This window comes from Panthera uncia, chromosome B4 (assembly GCF_023721935.1).
Source record: "Panthera uncia isolate 11264 chromosome B4, Puncia_PCG_1.0, whole genome shotgun sequence".
Taxonomy (NCBI): Eukaryota; Metazoa; Chordata; class Mammalia; order Carnivora; family Felidae; genus Panthera; species Panthera uncia.
The window spans coordinates 37692425-37707451 of record NC_064809.1 but is presented as its reverse complement, the minus strand read 5'-3'; the positions used below and the strand labels follow the sequence as shown (position 1 = coordinate 37707451).

The 15027-nt window shown below is 45.3% G+C and overlaps 1 protein-coding gene across 1 annotated transcript in view; it reads right to left on the bottom strand.

Annotated features, from left to right (window-relative positions):
• Positions 1-11072, bottom strand: part of PRMT8 (protein arginine methyltransferase 8) — a 65474-nt gene extending 54402 nt beyond the window's left edge. The window contains exons 1-2 of the mRNA XM_049624912.1: positions 10941-11072; positions 1505-1690 (exon numbers count right to left, since the gene is read on the bottom strand). Coding sequence (XP_049480869.1) covers positions 1505-1690; positions 10941-11063 — 309 coding nt within the window. The 5' untranslated portion in view covers positions 11064-11072. The remainder of the gene's footprint in view (positions 1-1504; positions 1691-10940) is intronic.
• Between the last annotated feature and the right edge of the window lie 3955 nt (positions 11073-15027).

Below are 15027 nucleotides of genomic sequence, written 5' to 3'. Positions count from 1 at the left end.
CAGCAGGAAAAAAATCAAAATTTCCAGGAAGAACGAAAGACCTGTTTTAAAGTCTGTATGGCATGGAAGTTCTGAATGAAGGCCCTGGGCCCCAAATGTGAAGGTTTCATTTCTAGCTCTCCCATTTATTAGCTTGTGACCTTGTAAGCAAATGAAGTCAGGAATGTAAGTTGATCTGGATTCTTAAGGTCTCACATCCTCATGTATAAACTGGGGACTAATAATCTTCTTGTATTCCTCAAGTTCATTATAATGAACTTGTATTACTTCTATAAGTAGATGGCTGGGTGGCATATAGAACAATGTGCTTTTTTTTTAAAGGAATATATGATGTTAAAACATAAACAAAAGGGGTAAATACTAAATAATAAAGATTTTGCTTATTAAAAAACAAATAATTACAAATAATTTGGGGGCAAATAATAATACCAACTTCATAGGGCTGACCTGAGGAATAAATGAGCCAATAATGTAAAATCTCAGAACAACACCCAGCATGTTGTAAGCACTCAAAAAAAAAAAAAAAGAAAAAAGTGCTGGCTATTATTTTTAAACACTCGTCTCGCAATGACATTTTGATATAGGGAGGGCTTACAGAAGCATCTGATTGAAACAGAAACTTTGAGACTTATTTGAAAATGCATTTACAAAGGAAGCAAGGCTTCATTCCTTTTTCACTATTTCTTCATACTGTAAGGGGATAATAGAAATATTTTCTTCATAGGGTTCTTAGGAGGACTAAATGAAATGATACGTATAATGTGCTTAGAACAATGCCTGGCACTGAATAAACACCCAGTTAATGAGTAAGCACTCTGCAACCTGACTGGCTTAGGAAAATGCTGGAGGTGATGGGGGCAGGGGCCCAACCCCAGCCAGGAAGTTTCTGGTTAGGAAGCTCTGCTCTGTTCTACAGCTAACATAAATCTTCCCTGTTGTGGTATAAGCAAGCATTTAGACACAAGAATTTCCTGAGAATCAATCAGGGTAACAGACCTGGGCCAGGTCTTCAAGGAAGCTTCCTGCATTTCTTCCCCTGGGGGTGCTCATTGGTCTAGGGCCTAAGGGTTCATGTTCAGGCCTGCCTAAAGACTGATGTCATGGTCTCCAGGAGGTCCTCTCAGCCTCTAGGACTCGAGCTGCAGAGCATCTCCTGCAGAGCCAGGACTTACAACAAGGACATCGGTCCGCCTGGATCACCTGAGCTTAGGGTCAAGAAGAGACACAGGCGCTGGACCATAAAACAAAGAAACCCTAAGCACCCCTTGCTCTCTGGCTGAGAAACACACAGACACATGCTTTCAGCTACTCACCTGCTCTGGGCCTGGCCCTGACCCTCTCCCAGAGAGGCTCACAGGAGGGAAGGAGGGCCAGGGGCCTTGAGCCACTAGGAAAACCCACTTTAAGACAGTAGACAGATGAACACATTAGGCTGCCTCAGAGGACAATGAAGAAACAGCAGGGCTGAGCTGCCCTGTTCTGCCACCAGCTCCTCACGGTTTACCTCGTGGATCCCAAAGTGAGCGTAGGAGTCGAAGTAATAATCTCTCGAGGTCATCTCCTCTGGGTTCAGCAGCTTGGACATCTTGCCCCGTCCTGGGCAGCTGGGTTGCGTGGAGACATGATGGACGCATTGCACAGGCTTGGGTGGGGCGACGGGCTGAGGGGGCTGCGGGGGGGCACTGCTCACCTGAGGGGGAAAATAAAGGGTCTGGCATCAGCAGTGGAGACCAGCTCTTGCCCTCTGAGATGTCACCCCTGCTTCCCTCCCCTCTCTGAGCCCAGGGGTTCCAGTCTGCCACAGCAGCCACTCCTAAGGGACGAATGGACCCTTCTGGAAGGCCCACTGAGGGCCATGATTTATGGAGAGGTGCCATGCTACTGAGGAGCCAAAAAAAGACGTCCATTTAACCTAATTCCATCTCTTAATAGGCGACCTGAGCCGACCCAGATCTTAGTTTTCATATCTGCTAAATGAGGACAACAATAGGCGAATAGCGAACACTCACTAAAGGGCAAGATGTATAGCGTCACATAGCATGGTGGCTGCAGTGTAGATTCCAGAGCCAGTCTGCTGAAACTTGAATCCAGCTCTGCCACTTCTGAGCTATGCAATCTTAGGCAAAATTATTAACCTCTCAGTGGCTTGGTTTCCCCATCTCTCAAAGAGAAATAAAATGATCCCCATCTCCTAGAATCATCCTGAGGATTAAATAGTTGTATTTGTGAAGGGCTTATAAAAAGGCTTAGCACATAATAGGTGTTTGTTAAACTGAGTCCCACCTGCATGCTTAGATGAGTCTCTGGGCTTCTCCCCCAGCAGGCAGCACTTGCCCTCCCTCCCCACCAACAGAGGCAGGTATCTTAGGTTCTGGGGTCTCACACCTCTTGTCTTCCCTCCTGGCTTCTGTAAACTTTATTCTGAACTTTGGCAGAAGTTTACTCTGAGCTTGAATACCCACACTGATGGTGGCCTCTTGCCTGCACACAACCAATCACTGTTCTTTCTGGGTTCCCAGCCCCACCATGCAGCCTGGCTCTATACCCCATTGCAGCTGCCAATCACCAGCCAGGCCCTCTTCCTCTATAGGCTAAGGGGAGAAAGAGAAGAAGTTCAGGGAGCTTTGGGGCCCAAAATTTCAGCTTGACTGCAGATGGGTAGTCATCCCAGGAGAAGAACCTTCTCTCCCTGGAGTGTAGGAATCCAGGTGTGTGAGCAGCACAGCAAAGGTTTCAAAGCAGGACAGAAGTTTAAAAAATAGTGGGGTACCTGGGTGGCTCAGTCGGTTGAACGTCCGACTCTTGATTTCGGCTCAGGTCATGATCTCACAGTGTCTTGGGTTCGAGCCCCATATCAGGCTCCATGCTGTTAGCAGCTGTTAGCTTCTTGGGATTCTGTGTCTCCCTCTCTCTGCCCCTCCCCCCCGCTGCCGTCTCTCTCAAAAATAAAATAACTTTATTTAATTTAAAAATAAATAAAAATTAAAAATAGAGAAGGAGTACTATCCAGTAGTTGGTCTTCTGGGACTCCTGGATCCCAATCCTGCCTCTAGTAAAATTAAAAATAGATTTTGAGAGGCAGGTGTCACGGTAAATCCTGGGGCCTCACTGCCTGGCTTTGAAACACAGCCCTGCTGTTTGGTGGGTGACAAATGACCTTTAGAAGTCATTTGTCATCACTGGGCCTCAGTCTCCTCCTCCATAAAATAGAGATCATGACAAAACCCATCTGAGAGAGTGGTCAAGAAGTTTGAGTGAGTTCATGTACATGAAGCATTAGAACACTGCCTTGCAATAGTAAGCTCTATTGTTGTTGTTATTATTATTATTGTTACCATTATAATTATTATTCAGATTACATAAACACTTCCCTGCTTTGTGCCTCAATTTTCTCATTTGTGAGCTGAATCAGCTCAGACTTACTAATCTTCTTCCCATCAAGGGAAATAGGGAGACCCTAGGACAGAGCAAGATCAAGAAACCCAAGGGATTCCATCTCTTCATTATGCTGTTCATACAGCCCCAAGACTTCCCTGTGCCCTGGGCTGGAAGGCAGTGAGCTCAGGGGAGTGTAATGGTCCCATTTTCCTGGTGTATCTAGGCTACAGCCTCTGGGAAATAAGCAGACTTCCCAGTTTAGCAACATCAGATTTGAGGTCGCCGAGATCCCGGCTGGCTGGCAGAGGCAATCGGGGCTGCTTCATTAGAATGCAGCAGGTGTGCCCACCCTCAGCTTGGGATGTTGGTCACGGTCTCTGGGAGGCTAAAAATAGACTGTGTCAATTGCATACTCCCGTGCTGGCTGCAGAGTCACCTCTAAAGCTAAAGAAGGCTCTGTGCATGAAGCTGACCCCAATCTTGACTCTATTTAAATATATTAAAGAGAGAAAAAGTCCTAGCTGGTCCAGGCAGCATGCATGGTCAGGGTCCCAGGAGCCTCCGGCACCCCTTAGCTGCCATTCAACTCTGATTTGAAGTTTCCCTTTTCCATGAGGTCTGTGAGATTTCTTTTCCCAGCTGCCAATTTACAGTCTACCACGCACCATGCGTTGCATTCATGAAGCAAAGGAATGAGTGGATCTGATGGCCTTTCACCTCAATGACTACAGATCATGAGGACAAAGAGGTGACTGTGGCCCAGTCCTTGGTCCCAAAGACTGTCAGCGTAGCTCAGCCTCTGGCAGAGGGGACTTGGCACTCTGCCCATAGCTGATAGGTGTACCCTGTCCCAGGAGGCTGGGAGTGGGGTGGGAAACAGCAGTGGCCCATAATCCCTAGGCATTCAGCTACCTGGGGATGTTGCTTTTCATTCCATAAATACCTACTGAGCATTGACTGCAGCAAGGCACTGTGCAGGTCCTGTGGAAGAACAGACATATAAGAAGAGTGCCCTCAAAGGTCTCTGATTTCTGGTAGGAATATAAGACCTTTGAGGGCTCCACTAGATGATAGAATAGGATTTGCTTTATAAGGGAAGCTTGAGCAAATTGTCGTAGGGGTTTCAAAGAGAGAGAATTCACTTCCATTTTAAAAATCAGAAGCGCTTGGGATAGGCAGTGGGGTAGGTGGAGTGCTTTCTGAATGGATTTTGGTAGGTGGAGCTGGTGGGAGGGAATTCTGAGAGAAGGGGATAGCTTGAAAAAAATGTAAAGGGGTGGGAAAGCAGCATGCTTGTTTGAGGAGCAACTTGGCCAAAATAGTGGGAGATTCCATTGAAAGGAAATTAAGGCCAGACTAAGAGGTTGTAATTAAATACAAGACAATGGGGAGCTGTTGGTGGTGTGTAACCAGAGAGTTCTATGTTTGAGCTCTACTTTAGGAAGATTAATGTGGTGGCAGTGTACAGGCGGGGCAAGGAGGAGAAATGTCACATCAAGGATCTGGGGATTGGGGAGGCATATGATATTATGAGGCCATTTTCAAAGTCCAGTCAAGAAATAATGATAACCTGAACACTGTTGTATTAGAGGGCCTGCCTGCCAGAGAAATTGCAGAAATAGAATCCACAGGAGTTGGTAGCTGATGAGATATGGGGGAAAGAGAAACGTTGGAACCCAAGATGGCTTCAACATTTCAAGCCTGGGTGACTAGCAAAATGGTGGCGACATTAACAGGAATAAGCAAGTCAGCAGGAAGAGCAGGTGGGATGGGGGGGGATAATGAGTTTCCATTTGGATTTGTGAAATTTGAAATATCATTGAGTCATCTAAGAAAAGATGTCAGGCAAGCAGAGAGTAGTGCAGTTCCAGTTAATAAATATAAGTAAAATAGAAAGGCAAATGATAAGCTGAGAAGTACATGTCTAACATATATGGACAAAAGTGAATATCCTTAATATGCAGAGAGCTCTTATAAACCTATAAGAGAAAGGCAAACATCTTCCATTTAGCATTGGACAAAGGATCTTCCAGTCAATTCAAATGAAAATAAACACAAGGGGTGCGTGGGTGGCTCAGTCAGTTGGGTGTCCAATGGCTGATTTCAGCTCAGGTCATGATCCCAGGGTTGTGGAATCGAGCCCCACATCAGACTCTTCACTGAGTTTGAAGTCTGCTTGGGATTCTCTCTCTCTCTCTCTCTCTCTCTCAAATAAAATTTTTAAAAAGAAAAGAAGGGGCACCTGGGTGTATCCGTCGGCTAAGCATCTAACTTTTGACTTCAGCTCAGGTCATGATCCCACATTCGTGAGTTCAAGCCCTGCATCGGACTCTGTGCTGATGGCACAGAGCCTGCTTGGGATTCTGTCTCCCTCTCTCTGCCTCAATCTCTCTAGAAATCAGGCAGCTTCAAATTAAAACAAAAAGTTAAAACTTTTAATTACCAAATAAGCTTGACTCCTCCAGAAACTATTAAAACACTGCATTTTTAAGGGCTGCAGAAAAATAGGTACTTTCATACAGTTCTAGAGAGGATTTTTTTTTGGAAGGCAGTTTGATAAAAATGCATTAAAAGTCTTTAAAAGCCACAAATCCTTAAACCCAGTAATTACTTTTTTTGGAATTCATCCTAAGGAAAGAATCATGGCAGACAACACAAAAATAGGAGTCAATCTAGAGGTTCCACAAAACAAAACTGCTTACATAAACTGTGGTACATCCACACAACAGAATGCTATACAGCTGCTTATAATATTGTGGAAGAGTGGTTAATAAGAGAAATGTGATCACGATAAACCGTGGGCTGAGAAGAACAAGTGGGAGAAGAATAGTGTGATCACATTTTTAAAATTAAAACTTATTCATGCCTGTGTGTTAAGAGGGGAGATTCAAGGAAGGCACCAGAATTGGCGGCAATTATGACAGGGCGCTGGATTACAAACAGTTAATTCTTTCCTTTCTTGTACTTGTTTATACTTTCAAAAATGTATGCCATTGACATGTACTATTTTGAAAACAGCAAAATGTAATAATATTGGTAAAAAAAAAAAATATCCCAGACCTCTGGAAAGAAGCTGAGGCTGACACTCTGGGTGGAAACCATCTGCTCAGAGAAAGGCTAAAGGGTTCACTTGAGAAAGCCCCCAGGGAAGGTGGTAGAGGGGAATGAGGTTAGTTCGGGGAGAGAAGCTGGAAGCCTCCTTCTCTGAGGACCTTGGAGGCACCAGGGGACCTGGGGAGAGAGGCTTAGGGAGGAGTTACTTCTGTGACTGGCCCTCATCTGAGGATGTGCGATCCAAGTATTACACTCCAGTGACCAGTCAATGGTACCAAAGCAAAGATGACCTCTATCTAGCCTCACTTACCCAGAAGGACACCATGCCTAGGAAGCTGTGCAGTCACTTCTAAAGCTGAAGAAAGCTCCATGCATGAAGCTGACCCCAATCTTTATGTAAAGGTATTAAGAAGAGAAAAAATCCTAGCTGGTACAGGCATCATACATGATCAGGATAAGATCCTTCTGCACTCCTAGCTCTGACTCCAAGGTTTCCTTTTCTACAAGATTCCTAAAACCTTTTTCTCATCTGCCAACCTACAAAAAGTGTCTACCATGCACCATGCATTGCATTCATGAAGCAAGGTGGTGAATGGATTTGGGGGGCCATTTACCTCGATAACCACAGGTCAAACAATGAAGACAAAGAGGTCACCACGGACCAGTCCCTAGTCCCAAAGGCTGTCAGCCTAGCTCAGCCCCTCGCATATGGGACTTGCACTATCCCATTATCTGATAGGTGTGCCCTGTCCCAAGAGTGGGAAACAGCAGTGGCCCATGATCTCTAGGCATTCAGCTACATGGGGGTGTTGTTTTACATCCCATAAATACTGACCAAACATCTGCTGTAACAAGGCACTGTGCAGGTCTTGTGAAAGAACAGAGATGCATACAAACCCTCTAGGTCCCCATATGGGCATATAGGAGCCAGCATAGGAAGCCAGGTGTGTCTGTGGAAGCTATTAAAGTTGGTTACACCACAAAGAAAGGTCCTTTGGAAGGGCTCAGAAAACCCAGCCTTTGGCACATCTGCCTACCTTCCAGTGTCCTGGAAAGAATTGAGTAATGTAGGGGGTGGGCCTTGGGGGACCATGGTGAGCTCATTTGGGAAGTCAGAAGCCCTGACTCCTCCATAGGCCAACCAGAGGCTCTGGGTGAAGGCAGCCTTCAAACTTCAAATCATCTTGTATATACTGGCTGAGAGGGCAAACTAGGGTTGGGAATCACAGTAGGAGACAGTGGCCAGACTGACTCCCAGCCTCAGCATATCAGTCTCTCTGCAGCTGTGACTGTCACAGCTCCATTTTTCTCCCTGTGCCCAAGTTCCTTCCCACTAGACATCTTAACCCCTCTAGCCCTGCAGTGTGAGGCTTATGCTTCAGCCCTGCCTTCTCCGACCTGATGTCTGGTGCTGGTAACCATTCCTGCACCACTGTCTCTATCCTTGATGCAGTGGGATGTTTGGTGCTGCAATGCATACAGCAAGCCCTGCCTTGCTCTCCCACCTCCTCCCAAGGGCCTTAGGCTCAGGGCACTGCTTTTGCAGAAGGCTTCCTAATGCCAACTGCTCTCCCAATCTGCTGAGAGTCACCTGTCACCATCAGGATTTGTGACTTTGCCTTGTACTCTTAGTGCTAACTGCTGATTGGGACTCTTCAGACACTGTGATCTGCCTCCAGGCCTGGTCTTTCCTAGGGCGTTTTCAGCAGTTTTTCTCCCCAGTATGATCTTCCTAGTCCACCCCATTCCACTGGGATGAATGGGTCCAGGCCCCACTAAATGCTGAGATAAGATGTAGGGTTGGGGTGCCTGGGTGGCTCAGATAAATGTCCCACTTTGGCTCCTGTCATGATCTCATGGTTCATGAGTTTGAGCCCCACATCAGGCTCTGTGCTGACAGTGCAGAACCTGCTTGGGATTCTCTCTCTCCCTCTCTCTCTGCCCCTCCCTGACTTGTGCTTTCTCTCTCTCTCTCTCTCTCTCTCAAAAAAAAATAAATAAACTTTAAAAAAAAAAGATAAAGTGTTGTGGAAGCACCAAAGCTGGAGGAAACACCAAAGCTGTATATCAAAAGGAGGATAGTTGGTGCACCTGGGTGGCTCAGTCACTTAAGCGTCTGACTTCAGCTCAGGTCATGATATCCCTGTTTGTGGGTTCAAGCCCCGCATCAGGCTGTCTGCTGTCAGCACGCGGAGCCTGCATTGGAACTTCTGTACCCCTCTTGCTCTGTCCCTGCCCCGTTTGTGCTCTCTCTCTCTCTCTCTCTCTCTCTCAAAAATAAACATTTAAAAAAAAATTTTTTTTAAAAGAAGGATAGTTTCCTGAAGAAGTGGCATTTGAACTGGTCCTCAAAGGGTGGCTAAGATTTCCACAGGCAGGGGTAGGGATTCAGTGAGAGATTTTATTTTTCCTTTATTTTTCTTAACCTAACTCGACTTCCATCTGAAAGTAAGGGTGAGTGATAGGTGATGATAATGATGATGATCCTTAACATAGATTGAGGGCTCAGTGTGAACCAGGCAGTGTGCTAAGCACTTTACAAATACCACATCTTAAAATCCTCATAATAACTGAATGAATAACTGAAATTTACAAAGAAACTGATACTCAAAAAATTCAGTCAATTGCCTGAGCCCAGGGCTGGGGTGTAACAGAGCCAAGATATGAACCATTATCTGTTGGACACCAGAGTTGATGCTTTTGACACCGATGCTGTGGTTAGCTCAGTTCAGTCACACCAAGCTTAACTGAGCTACTGCTAGGAGCTCTGTCCTCAGAAATGGGTGGCAAAGCTGGCCCAAACAGCACGCCCAGTTCTGGGGAGAGAAAGAAGGTCAACAAGGCAATGACTAAAAAGAAGAAAATGTTCCGTGAAGGTAGGCATAGGTAGGTACCTCTCCAAGGTAACTGAATTCAAAAGGCAGCCAATAGTAAGTTCTATTTTAGAGAAGGAGAAGCTGAAGTCCACATAAGCAAAGGAATATGTCTAGGGTCACACAGGTAAACCCAGAACTGGAATCTCCAAGAAAATAGAAAAAGGGTAAAGAGGGGGTAAGAGAAAGAGGTCTTAAGGAAGGAGAATGGAGGTGAAGGAATATGGAGGGGGAAGCTAGACAGCAGGGGGCAGAGAGAAACCAGCACTTTCTGCACCAGGCAGCTGAAGCTAACCCAAGCCCATTGGGCTATAAATGGCTCTTACTGGCACCAGCCCAAGCTGTAAAAACGATTTTCCTGAGAACAAGAGGCTCCACTGGAGGAGCCAAATCCTGCTCTGTTTCCAAATGTCAAGAGAGCTTTTTCTAACCTGAGTCGTCTGTCCTTAGCAGCAGCCTGCCTGGCCTGAAGTCCCATGGGGGCGGGATGGGGGGGGGAGTGGTGGACAGACTGCAAAGGGTGGGTCACTGCAGGGTAGGTAGAAGATGGTGTGGGAGGTGGGGTGACTCCCTGGCCAGGTCACACTACATCCTTCTTCCCAGATGCCTTTGTCTCCCTCCCAGCTTCTTTTAGCCCATGCTCACATCTGGCTGCTATCCCAGGGTCACCCTCAGACCCTCACACTCTTTCTCCATCCCGATGTTTACTCACAAGACTATGAGGTAATCGCCTAGAGTGAGCTCTTCTAGCACTGTGTCTGCCTTTAGATAGGGACCAGAGATTTAACTGAAAGGAGAACATTCTAATGGTAGAAAGTCCGGCAGCAGCAAGGCCAGAAAGGGCTCTGGTGGGCATGTGGACCTCTCCTATTCATACCAAAGATCACACCAAAAATGTATAGCTCTCGTGTCTGCCTTTGGCCAAAAACAATCCTGGTTCCACCCTCATATCTACCCATGTTCCCTATCATCTGGGCTGAAGCGAAGCAATGTCAAAGTGAGCCTCCCCAGAAGGAAGTGCTATGCTAGAGTACATAGCCCCAGATCATGGTTTCTCATCCTAGGAATCATAAACTTGTGAGTCTGGGAGATGGGAAGAAACATCTAGATGCTGCTGGTCCTACAAGACAGTGTTGTCTTCTTGTTCCTGGCCCTCCAGGGTGCCTTGGTCTGTATATTTGTCAACAGTCACCTTCATGTCCCTCACTAGAGTTTTCTCTTTAAAGGCATATACTTTCTCTAGACCCCCCTGGGGCAAGGTCAGGCACTGATGCACGTCACAGAGTATCAGCTGCTGTCACCCACTGGGACCTTCCTGTTTTAAAGTGTCCCTGACTATAACTTGGTAGAGCCCATCTTCACATGCTTTATTCCTTTAGATTCAAGTTCCCTCTGAGACTGTTCTCTCTGGATTCGCCTTCCCTCGGGTCCTGTCACCCACTATTCTCAGTCCCCATTCTCTCACTGGGGGGATGCCTTGTACTGAGGAACGTTGCCAGGAGGCCTGGCAGGACGCTTGAATGAGCCAGGACTTACAGAGGGGTCTAGGGCAGTGGTTCTCAATGTCTAGTCCCCAGACCACTAGCAACAGCATCTCCTGGGAACTTGTAAGAAATGCAAATTCTCAGCCCTTACCAGAAACCACTGAATCATAATCTCTGTGGTAGGGTTTAGCAATCTGTTCCAACAAGCCTCCATGTGATTCTGATGTATCACAGAGTTTGAGCTCCACTGGTCTAGAGTTGCATTTTCCCACATTGTATTCCACAGAATAGATACTCCTAGAAAAGGGATTCCATGGTCAAATAAGTTTGGACAAACAAGCTAAAGAGATTTTTTTTTCTTTTTGTTCTCCAGCTTTACTGAGATATAATTGACATATAATGTGTAAGTTTAAGGTACACCATAATGATTCAATATATGTATATATGAAAAATTGAAAGAGATTTCTTAATTGCAGTACTTTTAAATCATTAATTTGCTAAAATGAATTGTGAATCTCCAAGAGGGAGTTAGGGTGTCTTTTGCTCCTAAATTTATTTGTGACATCTTTTTTTTTCTGAGACATCTATAAACATCTCTGGAAATTAATGTTCTGAGGAAACCATCTGGGTGGCTCTGATTTAGGACAGTGTTTCTCTGTTAAAATATGTATCAACCACCTTGGGATGGGTCTCAGGCCCGACCCCAGACCCATGCCATCAAAATGGCTTTGCTCCGTCTCCTGGATCAGTAACTGCTGGGAAGGAATCTATTGGATTTGTTGGGTCTGACCTCAGAGCCTGTGGGGATAAAACACAACAAGCTGCACATTTAACAAGTTCCCCCGGTGATGCCTATGAAATCCTGGTCCAGACAGAGCTGAGGACAGTTACTTGCCTTCTCCATTACTCTCTGACCCCTAATGCAGCCCCCAGAGGCCAGCCTGGCATACTCTTTGTGCCACTGTGATCCCCAATGTCAGAGCCAGGCCAAGGACACCTGAAAGAAAGGCTGCCTTAGCTCCCACAGCAAAAGGGCTGGAATTGGGTGTGAGCTCTCTCACCTTCAGTCTAGGTGACCTTGGACCAGTCCCTACCTTGCTGGCATTGCCAGGGTCATGATGTGGCTCAACTCAAAGGGCAGTCCTCGGCAGCTGTGCACACTGTCTGCATGCTTCCCATCAGCCCCTGGCTGTCTGTGGTACAATAGCAGTGCTTGCTTCAAATCAAAATGGCATTGCACCCACACGGCACTCCCTCTGTCGCCTGGATCAGTAACTGCTGGGAAGGAATCTATTGGATTTGTTGGGCCTGACCTATTTTTTAAATAAACTGGGGCTGTTTTCCAGCTATTAGTCACTTTTCTCCCAAGCCTCCACATATTAAATTCTCTTCTTATATCCTCAGATATTTTGGCTGCAAGAGATGTCAGGTTAATTGGATGCTTGGCTCCTGGCTCTTCCTCCTTAATGGGCTTAAAAAGCAGACTTCCCCTCCACTTCCTCCCTTTTCCCTCCCCAAGGCAACAGGAGCCTTTTTCTCTCCTTTGACTTGAAAGAGATCGCCAAGCACTTGGCTTCTCTCTCCACTTTCCTGTACAGGCAAATGTGCAGAAAGACATAGCCAATGTCCTCACACCCTAACCTCTCCCAGAGTTGGACTAAGCTTTAGTCTCATATTTGGGTCAAATTGTCCCTGTTGGACATGAGATGGTTTGTGGGTCCGCACTCTAGGCTGAGTCATCTATAGAGGCAAAGAGTATCAGGCAGAAGTTGTACAGATAGTGCATCTGTGGATTCTGGTCTTGGTTCTTTCTTGCCCTATTTGGGTCACTATGCAAAAACAATTTAATCTTTCCTACTCTCAGTTTCCTTTTCTGTCAAATGACAATAGTTATGTGTCCTGCTTCCTTCACAAACCTACTATAATGATTGAAAGATGCTGAGTGTATAAATATCCGGAGGAAATTCTAATGTGCAGTGAAAGAGTATGTGACACTTCCATCTGTGGCAATCTGAATCTATGCCCTTGTGCTATTTTTGGATGTTCTCTGGGCTCTGCTCTGGCACTAGACACAGTGGCTTTGGCTACCCTTAGCATTCTGTTCTTCTGCCTGCCTGACTCTTGTCCTCCCCCTCCATACTGTCCACTCACTAGGCTCTGTTCTACCCCCCTTCCTTGGAGCTTTCTGAGTATTATGCAATTGCTATCTTTAGGAACAAGGCCGTCGTGGAAAATCAGTCATTTTTTCCAGTCCCTGACACCTGGTCTCTTCTACTCCTATTCTGAACTCATATGGCATCTGTTGATGAAGCTACTGGTTACATTTTGTCTTATTTTGTTGACAAATGGTCTCATAATTGTAGGTGTTGCTTCTACAACCAAGAAGTAAATTCCCCCGGGCCAGTGACCATAGCTGATGTGTTATTGTTTCTCCTTTAATACCTGGCACAGAGCTGGGGCTCAATAAAGATGTGTTGGTTACAGTATCCTTATACACTTCAATTGGGTCAATGTTGCCCTTCATAAATATATTATGAAAGTGGAGTGAAGGAGGCTTCTTCCCACTGTGTAATCAGAGACCTTTCATTCCCCTTGAAAGGGTGGAGAGATGGCAGGAAGAAAGACAAAACTGAGAAAAATAATTATCAGGATCTTAATAATACTCAACACTCCTTGGAAGGTTCAATGGTACTCCAAATGTCTTTGTCAAGAAGTGTCTCCTGAGATTTCTAGAAGAATATATCTTGCAAATACAGAATGAATTTACTAAGCACCCGTAATTCCATCTGTACAGACTATAAGTGCATTCAAGTACAGATTCAAGCGTATTTGTTAGACATTTTCCCAACAATCTCTTCACACCAAGTAGTTCAAGGCCAGAATTGCAGCTAATGATACTGTGGCTCAGGGAAGCTGACTGACAGATTCAGCCCATACAGCATAGCTGGTCTAAACCCCAGAGCTGACCCTCACAGAGCCTCAGGCCCCATCATCTGGCCATTAAGCTGATGGCTGAAGAAAAGTGCGCTACAGACACACATGTCAGAAAGAAAATCACAAGTTGTTTGTCAAGACCACAGACACACCATCTAGATCCTCATCTTGTTTCCGTGGACCCCCCCAGACACTTTCCATCTAGTTCTAGAAAACCCATTTACTTCAAATAAATGTATTTCCACCCAGATCCTTAGCATAAATAACTGACTCCTTTAATCAGAGATTCTGATGCAAGTTTGCACTGAAAATACTGGCATTCCAGCTAGAAACAGAACAATATGAACCATCCAGTATATATTTGACCACTCCTCGAAAGGTGGCTGAAATTAGCCAATGACAGATTCCAGGAATATGGATTTTTAAAAGCATTCCCAGGCAATGCCCATGATCAGTTAAAAAGCCAGATAAAACGTAAGAAATAACAGTTTTTAAGCCTTTGAACATCAGGCAATGAAAAACTGTATCCCTGAGGTGGCAAACAAAAAAAGTGAATCCTATGATGACCTAGTGTGAGTATCCAAGCTACAGAGTAGGCAGTAGGAAACCTGCTAGAAATCTGTGTTAGTGAAAGAGACAGAGTCAGGACTCTGAAGACAGCAGGGTAGTGAAGGTTTACAAGGCAAAATACTGGAGGGTAGAAGACTAAGGGAGGAGGGGCCTTGGTGATTTGGACAGAATCCCCCTCAAGCCTTAAGCTGAGATGGGTTAAACCATGCATGTGAGGAAACTACCTGATGCTAGGGGAAAAAAGTACTGAGAAGACAGAGGTACTGATTTATGTTTCTCACACAGGGGCAGGAATACTTCTTGTCCACCCAAGCCAGAGTGGAAAACTTCATAATTCATGAATATGCAGAAGAGGTTATTTTTCCCTTAGTGGTGGATGTTAGCCCTAGACTAAAGACTGCTTTAATTCCCCCAAACAAAACTTAAAAGCAAGACCTGAAAGGGTTAAACTCTTTAAGTAATTTAACCATATTCCAGAACAAAGCCTAGAAGTACAATATATCAAAAAATACTCAGCACCCAACAATGTCTCAAGGTCTGGATTACATACTGTCTGGTATTCAGTCAAAAATTAAGAGACTTGCCAAAGAAGTGAGAAAACACTACCTATAATGAGGAGAAAAACTGATCACGTGAAACCAGCCCAGAAAGGACACAGGTGACAGAACTGGTAGACAATGTCATTAAAATTGTTACTGTAACTATTTCATATGTCCAAGAAACTAGATGAAAAA